The sequence below is a fragment of the Leptidea sinapis genome, chromosome 1, assembly GCF_905404315.1.
Source record: "Leptidea sinapis chromosome 1, ilLepSina1.1, whole genome shotgun sequence".
Lineage (NCBI taxonomy): Eukaryota > Metazoa > Arthropoda > Insecta > Lepidoptera > Pieridae > Leptidea > Leptidea sinapis.
In genome coordinates this window covers 22,167,824-22,189,339 of record NC_066265.1, presented here as the reverse complement: position 1 = coordinate 22,189,339, position 21,516 = coordinate 22,167,824, and the positions used below count along the sequence as shown (strand labels likewise).

The following is a 21,516-nucleotide window of genomic DNA, read 5'->3' as shown; positions in this document are numbered from 1 at the left end:
CTTACTCCGGAATTCCCTTTAACTTGAGCTTTTCATTTGTGTGAAGCTTAAAAAACCTTCAACGAAATAGGTACTATTAAAATTGATGAAAACCTGAATAAGAAGATCATACGTATCTAAATTCAAATTCAAATTCAAATATTTTTATTCAAAATAGGATTTAAAATCACTTATTGAACGTCAAAAACTACCACCCATTCAAAAGAGATTGCCTCAGACCTGAGAAGAATGAATCTACCATATGTTCGGAAAAAGTAGAGCTCGTGAGAAGACAAGAAACTCAACGGCCACTCTCTTCAATCAATAGAGTATTTTACCATGGCTGTACATGTTATATATTTTATTTACAAATTAAATTAGTTTTTAAGGTGCTTGCTGCATCCAATATATGAATTGTATTAGTTAAAAGCGTCTTAAAATCCAAAAATTTAATAAAAAAAGTTAAAAAGAATATACATATAAATTATCCTATATTAGATGCATCAACCTTTAAAGCTTGAATTCATTGTTTTTGTAAGCTTCGTGAACATGATGGTCGTGATTACTGTCATAATTAATTGATTTTTTAACTATAACAGGTCGACCTGTCACCACAAGCAATTCCCACTCGCGAGTTTTTTTTAAAGAAAATAAGGGACGAGACGAGTAGGATGTTCAGCTGATGGTAATTGATACGCTCTACCCATTACAACGCAGTGCCGCCCAGGATTCTTGACCCAAAAATTCTGAGCGGCACTACAATTGCGCTCGTCACCTTGAGACATAAGATGGTCTCATTTTTCCAGTAATTTCACTAGCTACTGCGCCCTTCAGACACATTACTGCTTCACGGCAGAAATAGGCGCCGTTGTGGTACCCACAATCTAGCCAGCTTCCTGTGCAAAGGAGTTTCCCACTGATAAAGTATTCTAAAAGTCATCATCCACAGGTGAACATTAAAATATGAATCAATTAAGGGTAGCAGGTATTCTAACAGGCTGTATATTACACCTAATAGGAATTTATTGCTGTTGCCGACGTAGAATGGCAGTGCTATCGTAATTCTACAAGCCTCAGTTAAACCCGTTGTGTACGAACATTGCTGTATTCAAAATAAAGGTGGTCGCATACATGATAATATTTCATAACATTGAAGTTTTACACATTGAAAATCAACAACAAAAGTCACCGTTATAAAGAAACTTATGCAAACTGTGCATATTAAATACTGACGTCACAAAGGTGTTAAAAAGACGAGGTTAAATATCAAAATAAGTTGTTTTACTACCGCAGTAAATGGTTGTTTATGGACATTGTGTGGCCCTCGTTAGACATGCGCTGAGCTATGCGTCTGAATTGAAATTTACAATCAATAGATTAATATTAACACTGAGTTTTATAGCTCATTCATTATCTGTTAGAATAATATTTTATTTTTATGGCTGTCTGTATTTCTTTTTATTGTTTCTTAAAACAACGTAGTTTTGGAATAGAGATTAAATTATCAAGCATTAGTTACTCAAAATGGTTACTAAACATTTCCCAATGCAATGACAACAAAATAGTTACAAGGTATAATTACGGATTGTTCCGACTGATTTAAAGAAAATTGATATTTTATTGTACAAAATATAATAGAAATTAATAATAGAAATATATTTTTTGCATTACTTATCGATTTGCGTCACAGAGCGACTTTATAACAACTATAACAAAATGTATTTCTATAAATATAATTATAAAATACTAGTTGACCCGACAGACGTTGTTCTGTATATAAAAAATAAAAAAATGTTTTTTATTAATTTGTCAATAATATTTCATATCATCAAGAATTATTTCGTAAAATATGCACCCTGTTGTTGTAATGAAATTGTTTCACAGCATAACTGTCAAACCGTGCGTCAATTAATTCTCTCATAGAAAATATGTCCATACAAAATAAAAATCGGACGACGGGGGACACATCAAGGGAAAAACAAAATTGTTGTTTTTATTTAATTCCGAACACTTTCATATTTATTCACCTTTTAAACCTTCCCTTGACTTCCACAAATAATTCAAGATCAAAATTAGCCAAATCGGTCCAGCCGTTCTCGAGTTTTAGCGAGAGTAACGAACAGCAATTCATTTTTATATATAGATTGACAATATACAAATAATTTTGCACCAAACAAGGCAGAGCCTGTACTGTGGGTACAAAAACTTAAACATACATAAAGATCGATGACTCGGAAACAAATATCTATTTTCATCATACAAATGTTTGCACCTGCCGGGTTTTGAACCTGGGACCTCTAGCTCAGTAGGCTGGGTCACTATCTGGGCTATATGGGTCATCAATAATAATAATAATAATTAATATAATTTAATATTTCGTTTAATCGTGTTATTTTTTTCTAAGGTACACCTCAATGCTGGTCAGGTATAAATGTGACACAGTGGCGTATCTGGATGACGAGCGTATTCATTTCACTCTTTGTCGTCCCAGCGCTTGTTATATCAGCTTGTTACGGCGTCATCGTCATCACTATTCGACATAAGAGCAGACGAGTACTTGGAAAAAGAACTACTGCTACCAGAACATGTAAGTATTGAAATTCTCTCTTGTAAGGTCAAAATTTCTCTCCTATGTCTATCCTATCTCCTATTTCTTTCCTCCTACTCTGCGGTACAAAAATGTACCCCTTCTCTTTTACAAGAATCGAAAGAATATGTCTTCTGTCGCATTTATAACTTTTTTATAGCTGTTTATTCCGATTTCTGCAGCCGGACTCTATCTTCACGCGAAACACCACAAATTAGGATCTCTACCACTTGGATGTGTGGAGTTCCTCCACAGTGTAACATTCACAGAGTAATATGCTTCCTTGTGCGGTGTTTCCGGGACGATAATACATGGGCATGGGTAATCAATAAAAGCGCGTACACCTTCCTGATTCCTCTGTTGTTGCATGACTATGTGGGCGGCTTCTATCACTTAACACCAGGTGACCCGTACGTCCTCCTTTTCCATAAAAAAAAGGAAAATTGATAATAATATTATAACAGTTGCCAATAGTTTAATTAATAATATTATACCTAAGTGCCGAGGCAATCGAGTTCATTGGCTCATCAATAAAATTTAAAACAAAATATTTAAAAAAATAATATTTCAAATACTTTGTGAGTAATTTATATTATGGTACATAGCCTTTAAATTATTTAATATGATTGCTACCAGAACGTGTGTTTATTAATTACTAATTCATTCATTGCCTCCATTAAAAGCAGATTTTGTTAATATTGATACAATATTTGATAACGTAATATTTTGAGATGATTAAAGCATGTTGTTACAGTAGGCAAAACATCTGCTACAAAATTTTAAAGTTTATGAATAATTCATTATTAATTGAACAATTATAGTGCTATATTTGTTTTCAATTGTTAAAACAGTTCGGAACAAAGTCATTGTTTCATTGAACTTTTGAACAAACTATCTTTGAATAAATGTCTATGAAAATAGTTTTACTTGGGTAATAAGTTTTTTCGTTCGGTGAATTTGAATTTGCTGTTTATTGTGATAATAACTACTTATTTGAGATAGAAATAATTGATTAAATATTAATATTTTGTGAGATTTAGATGACAGTTTGTAACCGTTACTTTTTTATTGGGGCTGTTGAGTTTGCCAAAAAATATCTTCCGGCTTATAATGTACTAGATGTTAAGCGCGACTTCAAACGTATTTATCAGTATAACCTACAATAATTTATACACCTAGATAGAGCCCTTTGCTGCTACACAACTGATGAAAACAGGCCAGGTTTATTACTTTAATGTGCGTGAGCTTGTCACATCTAAGTCTGATTTCTGTTCGTGCTATATATCTACTTGGTTATAGACAGTCTCTCAAAGAAAAACTTAAATAAATAAATATTATGACTATTCATGTCATATATATGAAAATTTAATATACGTTCACAAAAATCGTCACCTTTTTGCTCTTAATAGTGATTTTCATTTTTATAACACTAGTATGGGATTGCTTGTAACTAATTCTAGTAGGCTTCAGATACATAATAGCTTTAAGGGTAAATGTATACACTTTTTTATTAAAGCCCCAGCCACTGTTTAGGCATTATCTATAAATAAATTTAAACGTTTTATTAAAATATGTTTTATATAATGTTATAAATCCTACTACTCCACAGCTGAATATCTAAGTAATCGGACAAACTGGGACTATATTATAATTATTTTATAGTATTAACAATGACAGTACAATATTGTATATTTCATTAAAAACAGCGCATAAAAAGAATGCTGGGAGAGTTTCTTACACCGCTTCATCTCTCTCAGATCGCCATTTGTTTCCGAAGCAGTGGTAGTGTTAATAAAGATATCAAAAAGAATTCTAAAACAATCATTTTGAGAAAATAAATACCTTTTATGCCTATTTTATTACGCTTATTATAATTTTCTTTACAGCTTATAACCTTCGTTGAAGACTTAAGAACCTCATTAAGAGATTGTTACGAAATAAAAAGTGCCTGTTATAAAAATTATTAATTTTATTTTCTTTTATTAAATAACAGTGTATTTTTTTATAAATAAATTAAATGTAACTAGAGAAGTGTGATAACTCTAAATTAAGTAATACATAAGTTAAAACACATTATATGTTTTCATACATTTTAAGAGAAATAAATATAATGAAAGCTCCTTACTTAAGTAACGCGATACAAAAAGGTTGCCAACAAAAGTATCGAATGGACCAAACATGTTCTCTATAAATAAAACTGATTCATTTTGCAGCCATTAAATGTTTAGAGATACGTACTATAAATGTTTCAAAAGCTTGGCATGCGATTAAGTAGGTATTAAATTTTTACTGACTATTCGACACCGTATCTGTAAATACCGGATAATAAATAAAGTTGTTTATATCGTAATTGAAATGGATTTTTTTTGTATAACTATCAAAGTCATTTGGGCTCGACTTTCTAGAAATGTATGTAACACGAAAACTTTAACGGCCTTACAAATAAAATTGGCATAAAGTTATAACTAAGCATAAACCAAGAATATGCAAAATGTTTACAAATAGACATTTCGCTTACGAATGGTTTGTTCGGACGTATAACGTTTCCCGCGTTTATTTGCAAGGCAGCGGAAATTTCATTCGGAAAACTTCAGAACTATTATTGTATTGACAGTGTTGTCAACGATATTGTAAACATTTTGCATTTTCATTGTTTATCGTCTGTTATAACTCAATACCAAGTTTATTTGTAAGGCCGTTATTGTAATAATTCAATACCTTTAAACAATTTGTAACCGACTTCAAACAAGGATTAGGTTCTCAATTAGTCGGTATTTATTAAGTTGCAGCTATTCCGTACAATGAACATTCATATTATTTTTGAAGTAGTACTCCTTCAGGCACGTTATGAAAAAATGATGAGTGAGAAATTTTAAGATGCGCGCGCATCACTGTAACACAAAAGTAACAGGTTGAAGTTGGTTCCTAAAATTTTCTGACGTTTGCGTCATTCGTTATTATTTTTTTTATTCGTTATTAGGACAGCCAAAGGGTTCAAGTCCATTCAGCCGAATTCATTATATAATAATTAATTGTCAAAGCCATCTTTGCAAGATTTTTACAAAATTTTTCTTTCTAAAAACTTAGAATAGCAAGAGGAGTAAATAATTTTAATGATATTTGCTTCGTTAGGTCGAAGAAGTATAACTTCTTGCGTGCATGCATACATACGCACACACACACTTTTTTATATAGTGTACCTACACTATGTAACTAATAGGAGTGGTAGTGCCATGTTGGGTCCTCACGGACACAACCGAATTGGGCCGGCACGCCCGGAGAAATACCACTCCCCCACTCGAAACCGGCGTGAAATAGCGGCTATGCCGCTGCGTTTCGTCCGGTCAGTGGGGTATCCGGAGGCCTACACCCCCCCTCCCAAATACAAATGGCAGCACAGACTAAAAAGAGACTACTCCAGGACGGTACCAGGCTATGCAGCCCTGGAGAATCCGTCCCTGGGCGTCCACAATTAGGGCCTGTACCTAACAGTGGTTGTCCAGGCTGCCCCGCGTATTCTGGAGGGGCCAAGTCTGCGCTGATTCGGGGCAAACAGAGCAGGAGGCTCAAACCACCCTCCTCCACACTAACTGTGGACTTTTGCAACATCAGGGGGCTTCGCTCAAATTTAAATGCCGTCCACTTTCACCTGGAGACGGCGAAGCCGGCCCTGCTCTTTTTAACCGAGACACAGATATCCTCCCTGGCTGATTCATCTTACCTTTCCTATCCGGGGTATAATATGGAACACTCCTTTATACCACGGGCTGGCGTGTGCGTTTACGTCAGGGAGGATGTCTGTTCTCGACGCCTGAGTTTTCTTGAAGGACAGGACCTATCCATCATCTGGCTGCGTGTAGACTGCGATGACCATCCGCGAATCTACGCATGCCTGTCGGTCCCATAGCGGTAACGCAGAGACTGACCGGCTCCTCGAACACATCCAAATGGCTACAGATTCCGTGTTGGAGCAGATCCCCACTGCAGAGATCGTGTTTCTTGGCGAGTTTAACGCCCACCACGCCGAATGGCTAGGCTCACGTACCACCGATCATGCAGGGAGATCTATTCACGACTTTGCCTTAGCATATGGTCTGACGCAACTGGTTATTGCGCCAACGCGAATCCCAGATGTGCAAGATCATACACCTTCACTGTTGGACCTTCTGTTGACCTCACAGTCGGACGGCTACCTAGTTCCCGTTGACCCTTCTCTGGGATCGTCGGACCACTGCCTGATCCGGAGCACCGTGCCGATCACGCGCCTAACACGGCCCCGCTTCTTAGGCTGTCGCCGCGTGTGGCAATATAGGTCAGCAGAGTGGGACGAGATGCGGTTCTTTTTTGCATCCTACCCGTGGAGGCAGATCTGTTTTTCGCTGGGAGATCCAGATGCCGCTGCTGACGCTGTTGCTGATGTGGTACTGCAAGGTATGGAACTCTTCATTCCATCCTCCTCTAGGCCTATCGGTGGCAGGTCCCAACCATGGTTTGACCCCTCCTGCAAAATGGCCTCTCGCCGAAAGCAGTCAGTGTGTGTGAGTGCTATCAGGCTTGGGTCGTTTGTTTTTAATTGAGTTGAATGCCTGAATTCATTAGGCATGAAAAACAGAGTGATTCTCAGATGGGTCCCAGGGCATGCCGGAATCATAGGCAATGAAATGGCCGATGAGCTCGCAAGAGCTGGGGCTAAAGCAGTCCGATATAGTCTGGAACCCATTTGTGGACTGCCCAAGAGCGCCATCCGACACACCCTGAGTTACCAATGTAAACAAGAAGCACTTAAACGCTGGAACAACTCTTCAGGTTTAAACCACTCTAAAGCACTGATAAGGGCATTCAACAGTAGCTATGCGAATGAAGCCCTATCATTGAACAGGAAAAATCTATGCATATTCACTAGGATGCTAACCGGGCACTGTCGCCTAAACAAGCACCTCAGTGTGGTCGGCATCAGAAGCGACAAAACTTGCAGGTTCTGCCTTGAGGATGATGAAACACCTATTCATCTACTCTGCGACTGCGGCCCACTAATGCATAAGCGTAACACAATCTTTGGTAACTACTTCGTACCACCAGATAGTGTTTGCAACACTCGCGTCAGGGAACTACTGCGGTTCGTAAAGGCGGCAGGGCTTGACGATGAGCTTTAGTATGAGTGGCGAACACAATAGTCCAATTCTGGACGCGGTGTTACTAGAAACCTTTTAGGACCAGGAAATAGCCACCCTCTTCAAATAATAATAATAATAATAATCAGGCTTGGGTCAATGCGGTGGTATCTAAGGATGTGAATTCCAGCGAACTTAAAAAACACTTCAATCATGCCTCCAGGTCCTTCAAAAGAGTTATTGCTGACGCGAAGTCGAAGCACATTGGCAGAATTGGCGAGAGACTTGCACGCCTTCCCTCGGGAACTCGTGCGTTCTGGTCGCTCGCCAAGGCTGTCCAAGGAAACTTCTGCCAGCCAGCCATTCCACCACTGCACAGGGATGATGACTCGCTGGCCCATGACGCGAAAGAGAAAGCTGATCTCCTGGGCTCCCTCTTTGCGTTCAACTCGACTCTGGATGACCAAGGTGCACCACCACCGCATATTCCGCGGTGCGATTCTTATATGCCGGAGGTAAAACTCCGGCATGGTGCCGTGCTTAAGGCACTTCTCACCTTGGACATTCACAAATCTAGCGGGCCCGATGGCATTCCCCCGATAGTGCTGCGGACATGTGCTCCAGAACTGGCGCCGGTCCTTACCCGTCTTTTCCGGCTCTCCTACTCATCAGGCGTAGTCCCGAAATTATGGAAGGCGGCTTTAGTGCACCCGATCCCTAAGAAAGGTGTACGCTCAGATCCGTCCAACTACCGCCCCATTGCCATTACCTCCATTTTCTCCAAAGTAATGGAGTCGATCATCAACCGCCAGCTCTTGGGATACCTAGAGGGGCACCAGCTGATCAGTGACTGCCAGTACGGTTTCCGTCAGGGTCGCTCAGCTGGTGATCTTCTTGCGTACCTCACCCATAAATGGGCGCAAGCGGTTGAGTCGAAGGGAGAGGCGTTGGCGGTGAGTTTGGACATAGCGAAGGCCTTTGATCGGGTGTGACATAAAGCGCTTATAGCGAAACTGCCATCCTATGGGCTTCCCGAGAAGTTGTGCAAATGGGTCACTAGCTTTTTGGCTGATCGGAGCATCAAGGTTGTTATCAACGGTGCATGCTCCGACTTAAAACCCATAAACTCTGGTGTCCCGCAAGGCTGTGTGCTATCCCCTACGCTGTTTCTTCTGCATATCAATGATATGCTGCAAATCAGCAATATTCATTGCTATGCGGACGACAGCATGGGGTATGCTTCCTACACCAGCCGTGCCAACATGTCCCGGGATAGCGTCGACGAGAACCGGATCAAACTTGTGTCTGAAATCGAGACTATGCTTTGCAAAGTCTCGGAATGGGGCCGACAAAATTTAGTCCAATTCAACCCCAAGAAGACACAAGTTTGTGCGTTCACCACTAAAAAGTCTCCCTTTGTCGTATCCCCTCGATTCGAGATCACTCCTCTAACTGCCGCAGCCTGTATTGGCATACTTGGCGTATATATATCGAGCGACGTTCAGTTCCGTGGTCACTTGGAAGTTCTCTTCTACATGGCCAAACTGGCCTCTAAAAAGCTTGGTGTACTCAGTAAGGCGAAACAGTACTTCACTAAAAGCCACCGCCTGCAACTTTATAAGGCGCGAATTCGGCCTCACATGGAGTACTGTTCTCACCTCTGGGCGGGTGCTCCCCAGTACCAGCTTCTTCCATTTGACCGCATTCAACGAAGAGCGGCTCGAATCATCGACGATCAAGTCATCTCCGATCGGCTTGATTCTCTAGCATTGCGTAGAGATGTGGGTTCTCTCTGCATCTTCTACCGCATTTATCACGGGGAGTGCTCAGAGGAGCTGTTCGGGTTGATTCCAGCGGCCGAATTCCACCATTGGACATTACGTGCAAAGTACCATCCGCATCACGTAGACGTTTGGCATTCCACAACCGCGCGTTTTCTTCGAAATTTCTTGCCTCGCACAGCCACTTTGTGGAATCAACTACCGGCAGCGGTCTTCCCGAACAGATACGACTTAGGGACCTTCAAGAAAAAACTCTCATATAAAAAAAAAAAAAAAAAAAATGTGTATATAATGTAATTATTGAAATTCTTGAAATAGCACAATTCCTATGTATTAACAATTGAGAGGTACTCCGTATCGAAATGCAAAAATATTTTAAACAACCTACATATTGATAATATTAGGTAGCACAGGTCTTGCTATACCTGTGCTTCTTACAACCTGAAGTATGATTTTTTTTGATCGTTTTAATTATAATTAACATGTTTGTTTCATACTGATTATTGCATAGTTTCATTTAGTTAAAACTGGGCAAATCGAGATAAATAAATAATATAATATATTGACGTGCGTATGTAAACCAAACAAGCAGGTACCACAATATTATATACCTAGCTATAATAAAATACATAAATTCATTCGGTTTTAGATAAAAGTGAATATATATCTTGATAATACTTCTAATCCGCTCGCTTAAAAGTAATTTAATTAAACAACATAATATTTGTAATACACAAATCCATTTTATTTTCATGATTACATTTGTTTTGTATTCGATACATTCGCGTATTTGCTAGGGATCGTATTATTTTACATTTTAATTGAAATTTCGTTCAGACATGCCTTGAAAGTTACACAACATTTAATTAATCGTATTATTATTTTGCGTATTTAGTTTTTGATGCTTTAAATATACAGGGTGGTTTTTTGAGAAGGGCGGTGATGGTCAAGTCAGAGAAAAATCGTGAAGGGAATCATGCCCTCGAATTATAAGAAATCAAACAATGCAGTTTTAAGATTTCTTGAACTTGGACGGAAATCGACCCAAATGCTTTTTCAAAAACTACATCCTGTATTATTGATCCAATGGACTCTGTTATATAAGGATAAATTTTTGCAAAGAAATGTAATATTTTTCCAATTTATTTTCTTGAAATTAAAATATTAAACTCACTTAATAGAGAAGTAACGAACATTATTTTCTACTTTATATTATTATGATTACCTGTGTGTTCACTATACATAATATGTATTTAATTAAATCTTCGAACGTGAATATCACCCTCTCAAGACATTATTATTACTTGAAAATTTACACCCGTTTCAAATCTCGATAAGAATACACATAACAGTGAGGAGGTTCTGAATCGTAACATATTACGAGACGATATTGAGCACAGGACGAGCCGGAACGCAATTGTAGTGCCGCTCAGAATTTATGGGTTTTTCAAGAATCCTGGGTGGCACTACATTGTAGGTAGGGCGTATCAATTACCATCAGCTAAACGTCCTACTCGCCTCATCTCTTATTTTCCTAAAAAAAAGTTGTCAAACTTCATATCACATAGCAGCACTTCGACGTACATGACGACAGTTGTCAAACTTCAAGTCATTGATAAGCTCGACAGCTCCGTCAACAATATTCGTAGCTCAGCGGAAAAGTGCTTACTTCAGACGCTGTAGACCCGGGTTAGATACACATACTAGTGTAAGGATTTTTTTGGGTTTTGTAAAATTAATGGAAATTTCTTGTAAGTTCAGGATCAAATCGAATAGAGAACAATGGATGGGAAATATGTAAGGATAAAAATAGTTAAAAGAAATTTCTAGTACATTTTAAATTTGAGGATGGAATGGAAGAGAATCAATTTGAAAATAGAACAGATTCGGGGTATATAAGCCGTACTAAGCGTGGCCATGCTTAAACGATTAAAACAATTAGGCTGGATTTAGTGCTCAACCGATGCGACTATCAAAGGCTGACATCGATCGAACTTAGCGACCATGTTGCGTTTAGTGCTCAGCTGACAGCAAACTTAAAGTTGCACGTTTACAATAGCGAAGAAAAATAAATACATTTCTGACCTCTTTGCGTACTACTTACGCAAAGGATTACGGAATAAAAAGACGTAGATGCTATCATATTAACCCAATTATTATGGAGAAATTTTTACTATACGATATGCTTACGATGTTAGAAACGCGCGTACGATCGGTCGCTCGGTCAGCGTCGCAGTGAACGCACTAATTTATCGCCATAGTGCGTCGTCGGACCGATGAGCCCGACTGACAATTCTCGTCGTAGCTCTACGCGCGTAGCAATTCATCAGCGCTGGACTGAACGCGATAAGATGTTTACATTATTATAGCTACGCTTGACCTACGTCAGCGCTGAACATCGGTCGAGCACTAAATGCAGCCAACCTTAAAAAGTGAACCAAAGTTGAAGATTTTAATATATATAAGTTGAAAAAAGAAGTAGACATTATTGCCTCACAGAGGCACCGAAAAATGCGTATGATTTACTGGCCCCACAAAAAGGGGGAAGACAGTTTCTAAGGTGGAAAGATGGTATAAAATCAAATGTAGGAAAACATGGACCGAGATTATACAGACAAAAATGGAAAGCTATGGAGAACACCCTTACTAATAATAACGAACGGTGAAATAAATGTTTATCATTTATTGAATCTCCATTATATGCGCGAGGTAGTTACCAATACCAATGTTTTCTTTACTTTTACAATTTATGAGTACATTATGAACTGCCAGTGTTCAGGTATATTTGTGTAAAAAAGCAAATATTTCACTAAATACTGGTTATGTTGAATTTGTTTCATTAAATTTGTATTTTCTAATTCGATAGAAACGATACACATCATATCTATTGGTAATTTTTTCTATGAAAATTGCGTTATAACGCCATAGTCAGTGTTTGTTTGGAATATGACAGTTTGGCCGCTCTCGATTGAGAAACAAATTTAGTAAAAACAGCGGTTCACTCTCACAACGAGTCATGATAAAGGTGTACGAGTATATTATTACAGGTGGACCCAAAAAACATTTCATTTGAAAAATTAAAACTTTTTGAATAAGCTGTAACAATTTGGACCGTTTTCATGAATTTTATTAAAATTTTTACTACAATATCAAATGTCATTAAATGTACAATTACTACACACGTACATTTGACCAATCGATAGAGCGTCGAGTATGTTATACAGGGTGGCCCACCCAAACCGGTCAGTATGGGGATTTTAAAATATATAAGAGATATAAATATCTTCTAAGGAACCACGATATTGATTTTAGAGAAAACAAAAACTGCATTCATAGATTTTCAAAAGATATCATACACGACTCGGGAATCGAACCCGGTCATTTTGAAAAATAAAAATAAATTGTTTTATTGCCATATTGATAGTGTAGGTTGTAAGAAGTGATAGTTGCTATGAAACCTTGTGTCTAAAATTAAAAGAAATTGCTTTTTTAAATATTCTTTTAATTATTTTAGTAAATTTTCAAAATGGCAACCATTTTCTTGAATGCAATAGTCAACTCGTTTAGGTAACAATTTCTTTATGGCGATTTGTACTTTGAAGTTGTGAATTTCGGTTAAAATAATCTCTATGGCTATTTTTAGATCTTCAGTGGTATCGTAGCTAGTTTTGTAGACTTCATCTTAAACGTAACTCCACAAGAAATAATCTAGGTTAAATCGGGTGACCTCGCGGGCCATTTGATAGGTCTGGTTGTTCCAATCCATTTTTGTTGGAAATGATTATTTAAAAAATCTATAGCGATCCGACTATTGTGGACGAGTGTATTTCCATCCTGTTGGAAATACACTCGTTCTCTTTCTTCTACCGACATTTCTCTCGTGACATCTAAAACATCTTCTAATATTTCGATGTACTTGAATCTGTCTAAACGTCCATCATAGATTTTAAAGAACATAACTTTATTGTGAAGAAGTCCAACCCAGCAGTTAAATGAAAATCTAACTTGAAGTCGTCCTTCATGCACTCGTAAGGGGTTTTGACGAGACCAATAGTGATGATTTTTGCGGTTGTACATCTCGTTATTGGAAAATTTTTGATAAAATCTAAGCCATTCTAGAATTCACAGGAACGCACACAAAAATATTTATTAAAATCGGTCCAGCCGTTTATAAGAAGTTCAGTGACAAGCACACGCACAGAAGAATATATATAAAGATTATGACATGAATCTTAGTATCAGTGTTCGTTAAGTCGGGCATTTATTTCATGTCGCCGTCTCAGCAATTTTTTGTGCAACAGTCTTGTGTTCAGCCGTGATCATGTACAAAGAAATAATTTCTGATTGCAGACAGCGATGATTTGGAAAGTCGTCGAGCTAGCAGCCGTGGTATAATACCGAAAGCGAAAATTAAAACCGTCAAAATGACCTTCGTCATAGTTTTCGGTGAGTATTAATAAAATGTCTCAATAACGTTCTACATACATATGGACATATCATTCACAGTCTGATAACAAACCGGCAAAAGTGTGCTTAAAAATAGTGTAAGCACACTTTTCTCCTTAGTCATGTGTCAACTATGTCTGTGTTAAATGTCATTATCGAAATTGGGTTCTAAATTCAGCATACATAGTAGTAGTACATAGCTTAAACTGAAAAATTGCATATATTGCTGCCTATTGTCCAAGCAACTGGAGTAAACGCAGAAATGTATAAATATGGCAGTCGAAGGTAACTATGGTGTAATTTGTGGCATGTGATATATTTTGGCTTTGTTTTTGTATGACGTGAAATACAAAAAATACGTAGAATGTCATTGAAATATATGGCGGCGGTAAGTCAATAGAAATGATATCTTCATGACGTTTATTTCATCTATTAATCAATTCTGATATCTTATTACCATAATTATTATTTTGTACATACAAATTGTAACTTTATTTATATGTTTAGTGGAATTTAGAATGTTAATTTGATTCATATCTAATTCTGCATTTGGATAAACCTGATTTCTGAATCCAGATAGTATAGAAAACGCCTAAATTTAGTATTTTTGTTGCATCTTATCATATTATATTGTAATTTAAATATATGATGTAATTTAAATAGATGAAATGATGAAGGTGTACACGTTGATTTAAAAGAGTGGCAATTATTTTCTTGCCACTTCTTCTCATTAAAGGTCAACCTTTTACGAAGTGGCGGTAAATGTAATAAGAAAATTAAACTTTTAACATTTATAAGATTCATTTCCGTGACCTACACAGAAATAAAGCTATTTTGATTGATTAGATTTAATTCAATCACAGAGCTAAAAATAACAATGCACCATCAAATAGATCGATAAACAAATCAACATAACAAGAATGTTCCATATATTATCAGTTATCAAACTGCCAAAAGCAGGAAATGGTTTGAAATGTTACTTTGAATTGGATATGAAAAAAATATTACGCTTACGATAAGCCCGCCTAATGTTTGCCTATAGAGCAACAATTAATGAATTCGACTTCCACTTAGACGGGGACCATTTTTCCCATACTGGTATTTGGAGTCTAATTCATATTCAAATAATTCATTCATAATTGTACTAGTACTTATTGTGAGTCAGATTCGGGTCACGCCCGGATGATAAATATTTCAGGCCTGATATAGTGTACTGATGGCGTGTCGACATAGTTTGCTCAAAACTGCTATAAAAGTTAAATCCGTGAAGAGTAGCTATCATACTGTAAATCTTTTTGTTAAAAGCTAAATTAAACTCGATAGGTGGTGGGAGGCTCCTTTGCACAGGATGCCGGCTAGAATTTGGATTACCAGTGGGGGCCTCCCTTGCACAGGATGCCGGCTAGATTACGGCACCACAACGGCGCCTATTTCTGCCGTGAAGCAGTTATGTGTAAACATTATTGTATTTCGGTCTGGAGGGCGCCGTAGCTAGTGAAATAACCTGGGCAAATGAGACTTATTATCTTGTGTCTGTCTCAAGGTGACGAGCGCAATTGTAGTGCCGCTCAGAATTTTTTGGTTCCTCAAGAATTCTGAGCGGCACTGCATTGTAATAGGCAGGGCGTATAAATTACTATCAGCTGAACGTCCTGCTCGTCTCATCCCTTATCATCATAAAAAAAATAACGGAGAGTGTCCCGAACAGCTGTTTGACGTGATTCCTACCGCAAATCTATCATGACACACCTCATCTCAATTCAAATAATATCATTATTACGACTTGGATGTGTATAAACTCCGTACTAGACTCCTGCAATGCTACATTTGGCCCGTTGTTTTATACGGTTGTGAGGTGTGGACCTTAGTGTAAGACTTACGTATTGAATAAATCGAGTTAGTGAGAACCATGAAACAGCTTAAGATCTCGTACCTCGGTAATATACTGTGCAATGATAGGTACCGCTTGACGGGGAAAAGAGGTGTTGAAAGAAGAAAGAAGTCTTGGCTGAGAAACATAAGGGAGTTGACTGGCATCAAGACATTTCTAGAACTATTCCGCCTAGCTATGGATAAGGAGAAGCTTAAAAAACTGACTGCTGACCTCCAGTAATGAAGTGACACGTGAAGAAAAAAATAAGGAACTTTCTTGTGGAACAAACTTTTTTGCGCAGTGTGTTTTGAGAACGACGCGACATGGGTAACTTCGAAAAACGCTCAAAGCTTTTGTGATATTACAAGTGAGTGTGGGCGGCAGTGATCACTTACTACTAGTACCCGTAAGCTCTTTTTTACACTTATTCCATATTAAAAATCATTTGCTGCACGGCTGACCGAAAAATATTGATTCTGTATATTATTAAACAAAAAATCGTCACCGTTACTTGTGAATTTCTCGATATTTCCAGTTCAATTTAAGGAAATCTTTAATTGTTTTAATATACTTATACACACTCACATACATACAGCCATACATGAACACACAGCACACAAAGTTTAGATACAAATAAATCAACTTTTATTATGTTACTATTGTTAGTAGTTTTCTTTCTATTAGTATTTATAATATTTATGTTGAGGTAAACTTGTTTATTATTACATTAAAACATTTTGCTATGAAAGAGGCAACTCATGCTTAAAAGGAGACCCCAACACTAATATTGTATGATTTTGTATTTTGTTGTAGTTTAGTGTTAAATAATACTAAGCTCAAGAAAATTCAAGCCACAGCTAACTTAATTTATTATTGACTAGAAAAATATCATTATAATATAGTTTAAGTAAAAAAGTAAAGTTGACCGAATTTACAAGTCGCGATTTGATTTATAAATTGCCACAGTAATGGATAAGTGGTGTTCCTTTCAAGTTTGCGTGTTTAATTATTATTGTGTTGTTTAAAGCTTAAATTTTAATTCTTGAGGCAGTCTGCTAGTGCAGGGCGATTTTTAGCACTTAAAAACTTATATTATAATTCAAAATAAAAATATGTACTGTGTGTTTGAATGGAATTTCAAAGACGTAAAATAAGGTTATATTTAATGGTATGAGTAGGACTTAAAACTTGAAAAATATATATATGAAAAATATTATGTTTGTTTTATTTCACCCTGCTTAAGGTATGATTTCCGTGCAATCGCAGTCAACATGTTACCATGTTGCCTGACTTGGAGCCTCCACTACAGCATTTATGTAATACAGATGCATCATAAAAATATTATTAAGAGCAGAAACAGCAAAGAGAAGTCATTTTTCAAGTAATCTGATTTAGAATTAATATTCTTGTTATTCTGAAAGTTTAGCTTATTTCAAAGTTTTACTTTCTTATAGTTTTCCAAAATAAGCATTTATTTAGGTAATGACAGATGTAAAAATTCGCTGTCTGAAAACTTTGTGGTTGATATGACAACTATCTGCATGACATTTTCTTTTATTATTTACTATCTATCTCAAGAACATAGTTAATAATAGAGGGAGCCTTATATATTATTTGTTTGTTAATTAAGATTTTGGAGTCAGGAAGCCTTTTGGAGATTATAATACTTAAACTGTTGATGCTATTATGTAACAGTGTTAAGTTGTTAAGTTGACATTATTAAGTGAAATGATATAAAATTATTCTTTTTATTCATTTAGGTACTTACTAACTTATGAAAGTCAATTTTGATGCCATTTGTTCAAGATTTATGAGACTCACACTAAAGAAAACTCAAATCATTTAAATAATTATGGATTTCCGCAAAATAACGCCTATATCAATAAATTTGTTCAAGAGTCTAGCAGGAGGCTTTGATTCTGAAAAGAACCGCCATGAAACTCGGCCAGTTTTCCTCCTTAGACATTTTCACAGTAACCACATATATTATCGTCTATGTATTCCTAAACTTTATAATGCACTTTCTTCATTAAAATGTCCTTAAAATGAAGTTCAGTTATATGATGTGGGAGTTTATAGTATTTTTGTATATATTTCCCCATGATGATTTCATGAGGTTTTATGAAGTTTGAACGTTGGAACAGCAATTCTATTTCTAACTTCTGTGTTTATATTGTGATAATCTATTCTTAAAAAAATACTTATGTATTTTTTTTTATTATGATATATATATATAGTAATTAATATTAATACATTTTTTGTTTGTGCTGTCATATTATTGGTAGTAGTAGAATGTAATTGCTGATAAATTTATCATTGAAGTTATTTCTTGTGAACTTCACGAATTGAGGACAAAACGTACACCCTGCACTTGAAAGATAATTCGTTGCAAAGTTGGACGTCTTATGAAATTGCGACCGATACTTTCACATGCATTATATTTCTTTAAAACTGAGAGGTTTGTCTAAATATTCAAAAGGCTACATTGTTTTCGTTCAGTTGATTGATTTCATTTCGTTGAAAGCTGTATTATTGGGCTAATATTCACAATGAAACTCGAAATTTTCAAATAAATTGATTCGGGCTTTTATTGAAACTTATTACAACTATCCCGTTACTGATAATATGGTTGATCGAAATAAATTCAATTGTTTTCTCTTTCTGTCACTGATTTATTTATTTCAAGAGAGACAGGATTTTCTTTTGAAAATTGTATCTGTTTTTTACATTAGATGAAACTCATGTTAGTTTTTTCGTCATATTACTTTTAAAGAAATATATTGGTTTACTTAAGAAAATTTCAATAACTCCTTATGAATCACTTTTATGATAATTTTATTGCAAAATCGGATTTCCTAAAACTTTTCTGTTATTATAAAAACAAACCGATCAAGTTCGAGACGGCCTTTGTAGATACTTCAGATAATATTATTTTATTTGTTGTAGAAAACTATAGAATTGAATCATTAGATATTGTCTTTGAGAAAATAAATAAGACTTGAGTAATCAGTTTCCCCTGCTCATTATTTCAGAAATGTTTATTATATATCGTTTTATAATATTTTATTAGTGATAGTATTACATTCATTCCTACAGTTTTAGTACTACAGTTCTACACAAATTATCTTGCCCCAGATTAGACATAGCCTGTATTATAGAAGCCAGAAAACTATATATATACAATATACATAGCTTACTTAAGAGCTTGCTTGTGCGGTGTTTCCGGGACGATACGACATGCGACATGGGTACCTTCAATAAAAGCGCGTACACCATCCTTAAAGCGCCGGCAACGCTCCTATGATTCCTCTGGTGTTGCAAGAGAGTATGGGCGGCGGTGATCACTTAACAACAGGTGATCCGTACGCTCGTTTGTCCTCCTATTCCATAATATATATATATATATATATATATATATATATATATATATATATATATATATATAAATATATCGTTGTCTTGTACCCATAGTATAGGCTATGCCAAGTTTGGGGCACGATAATTTTTGTAAATGTGTTTCAATATTTAAAAAAAAAAAACCTAGAATTATACGTTTGTTGTTGGCCATACAATTAGAATCAAATTACGTTACAAGAAATTTGGCGACAACGTTACAACGAGTACGAAAATTCAAAAGCGGTTGTCGCCAACATTGCGCGTACACCTTCCTTAAAGCGCCGGCAACGCTCCTATGATTCCTCTGGTGTTGCAAGAGAATGTGAGCGGCGGTGATCACTTAACACCAGGTGACCAGTACGCTCGTTTGTTCTCCTTATTAACTAATATTTTAAAATATGTTTTTACGTACTGTGATATGAAGCCGGAAATTCACGGGCGCGAATTATTAAGCTTATTACATTAGTTATTTGTTTTGTGTTGTTTTGTTTATTGTTAATTATATTTAGTGTTTGTACTGAAAAAAAAGAAGTTGCTGTGTGTTTTTTGTTTAAAATAGGTAACAAGTAAGGAGTTAAAATATAATGAAGAAATTCCAGTGTCGCGATTGTTGTGAAAATTCAATTTGATTACAAAAATAAGGTACCTGCCTATCCTTTTGCACAATTTTCGTTCGTAGATAAAATAAAAATTATTTCTTTTAATAGACCAATACCAAATATTAGTTTATCTCAACAAAAAGGTAAAACTATGAGATATTTCAATACCAAGTATTACGAAAAATACACTTGGCTAGCTGTTTGCCGCCATTTCAATTTATTGTTGACTGCTTGACCTGCTGTTTATTTTCTACAACGAAGACTGTTTGCAATGACATTGGTTACGGTGACTTGAATAATTTGACAAATCTTGCTAAAAACACAATCAATTTAAAAGAACGGCAGGAAAATGTTAGTAAGTGAACTTATATTTATCCTTATAACAGGAACTAAATTTTTAAATATTAATCGCAACTACGACTAGTTAGGCTTCCAGTGCCTACCGCGCTGGAAATCCAATTCACGCCCCTGAGGCACACAAAACAGTAGGCTATATGGGTTTTCAGATTTTAGTTTTCTCTTTGCGATGTCTTAACACAACTCTTGAAAACTGATATTATAACTACAGGAAAATAAACATGAAAAGCTAAAGCTCAGCGATAAAGTCTTTTACGATCGCTTCCATTATGCTTAAGTGGACAAAATTGTTTTGCTTATAACTTATATTATCAACGACGATAAACAAAGTCGACACCAAAGAGTTTATAGCGAATATAACACAGCGAGCGTTTGCATAGCAAATGCTATAAGCCGGGATTTTTTTTAAAAATAACTTTATAAACTAAAATTATATAGGAATATGTAAGAAAACAGATTAATTTTATTCAGTTAATTAATTATTAACGAAAAAGTAATTTTATTTAAATGGGTTTTTACATAACTAAACATATTCGCACATACTTTGGATGGATACTTATACATACGTACCTAATAGAACAAAAAAATATTTTTGTACATATGTATCTTTGTTTCCAATGAGAAATCTCAAAATCTAGTAGACCGTTTTGAAAATCTCCACCAGTAGTTTGTTACATACACTGTGTACGGGTGATATTCTATTATTAAAAAAAATATATTATGGATCCCTTAACTGTTATTATGTATTTTATGTAAATTTTATGTTTAAAACAACAAGGTCTGAACCAGTACAGGGAGACTGTCTGCTACCAAAACCTGGGAGAAAATAATGGACTTTGTGGTTCTCAGTAAAGAGTCTTTATCGCAATATCAAAGATTTACTATTTCGTGAATATGAAGTATAACGACATCATGGATAAGCTATTTCTTTTTTAATTTGTTATAATCATGTGGTTAGTTACAATTGTTATTGTATACATTTGAAACGGCTTAAGTTACGTTCAATTAGTGTAGGTACCGACTAGATTCAGACCAATCGGCAGTTTTTCATCAAAAAAAGTAGTTGTATAGTTGATAATGTCTCAAGAAACTTTTCAAAATTTAATAATATATTGTTTAGGTATAGTAAATAAATTTCGACACACTAATACTCAATAAAAACTAAGGTAAATAACACTACATAACAATGCATACATATAATAATGGTTAAGGAGATAAATATAGCATATACATGCATACCTATTTTCATAATACATATTTAATTATGTAACGTAAAAACTATCGTAGCACTTCACACAATGCTCGTAGCACAACACGTAGCCCACAGCACCCACATGCTACGCGGTTAACCGTGTAGGAATCCAATTTTACATTTCAAATCGTGATC

At 35.8% G+C, this 21,516-nt stretch overlaps 1 protein-coding gene across 1 annotated transcript in view; it reads left to right on the top strand.

The window, feature by feature from the left end:
• The window catches only part of LOC126976627 (cardioacceleratory peptide receptor-like), a 103,513-nt gene that overhangs the window by 72,175 nt on the left and 9,822 nt on the right, over positions 1 to 21,516 (top strand). Inside the window, exons 7-8 of the mRNA XM_050825142.1 lie at positions 2,384 to 2,566; positions 13,809 to 13,904. Coding sequence (XP_050681099.1) covers positions 2,384 to 2,566; positions 13,809 to 13,904 — 279 coding nt within the window. The remainder of the gene's footprint in view (positions 1 to 2,383; positions 2,567 to 13,808; positions 13,905 to 21,516) is intronic.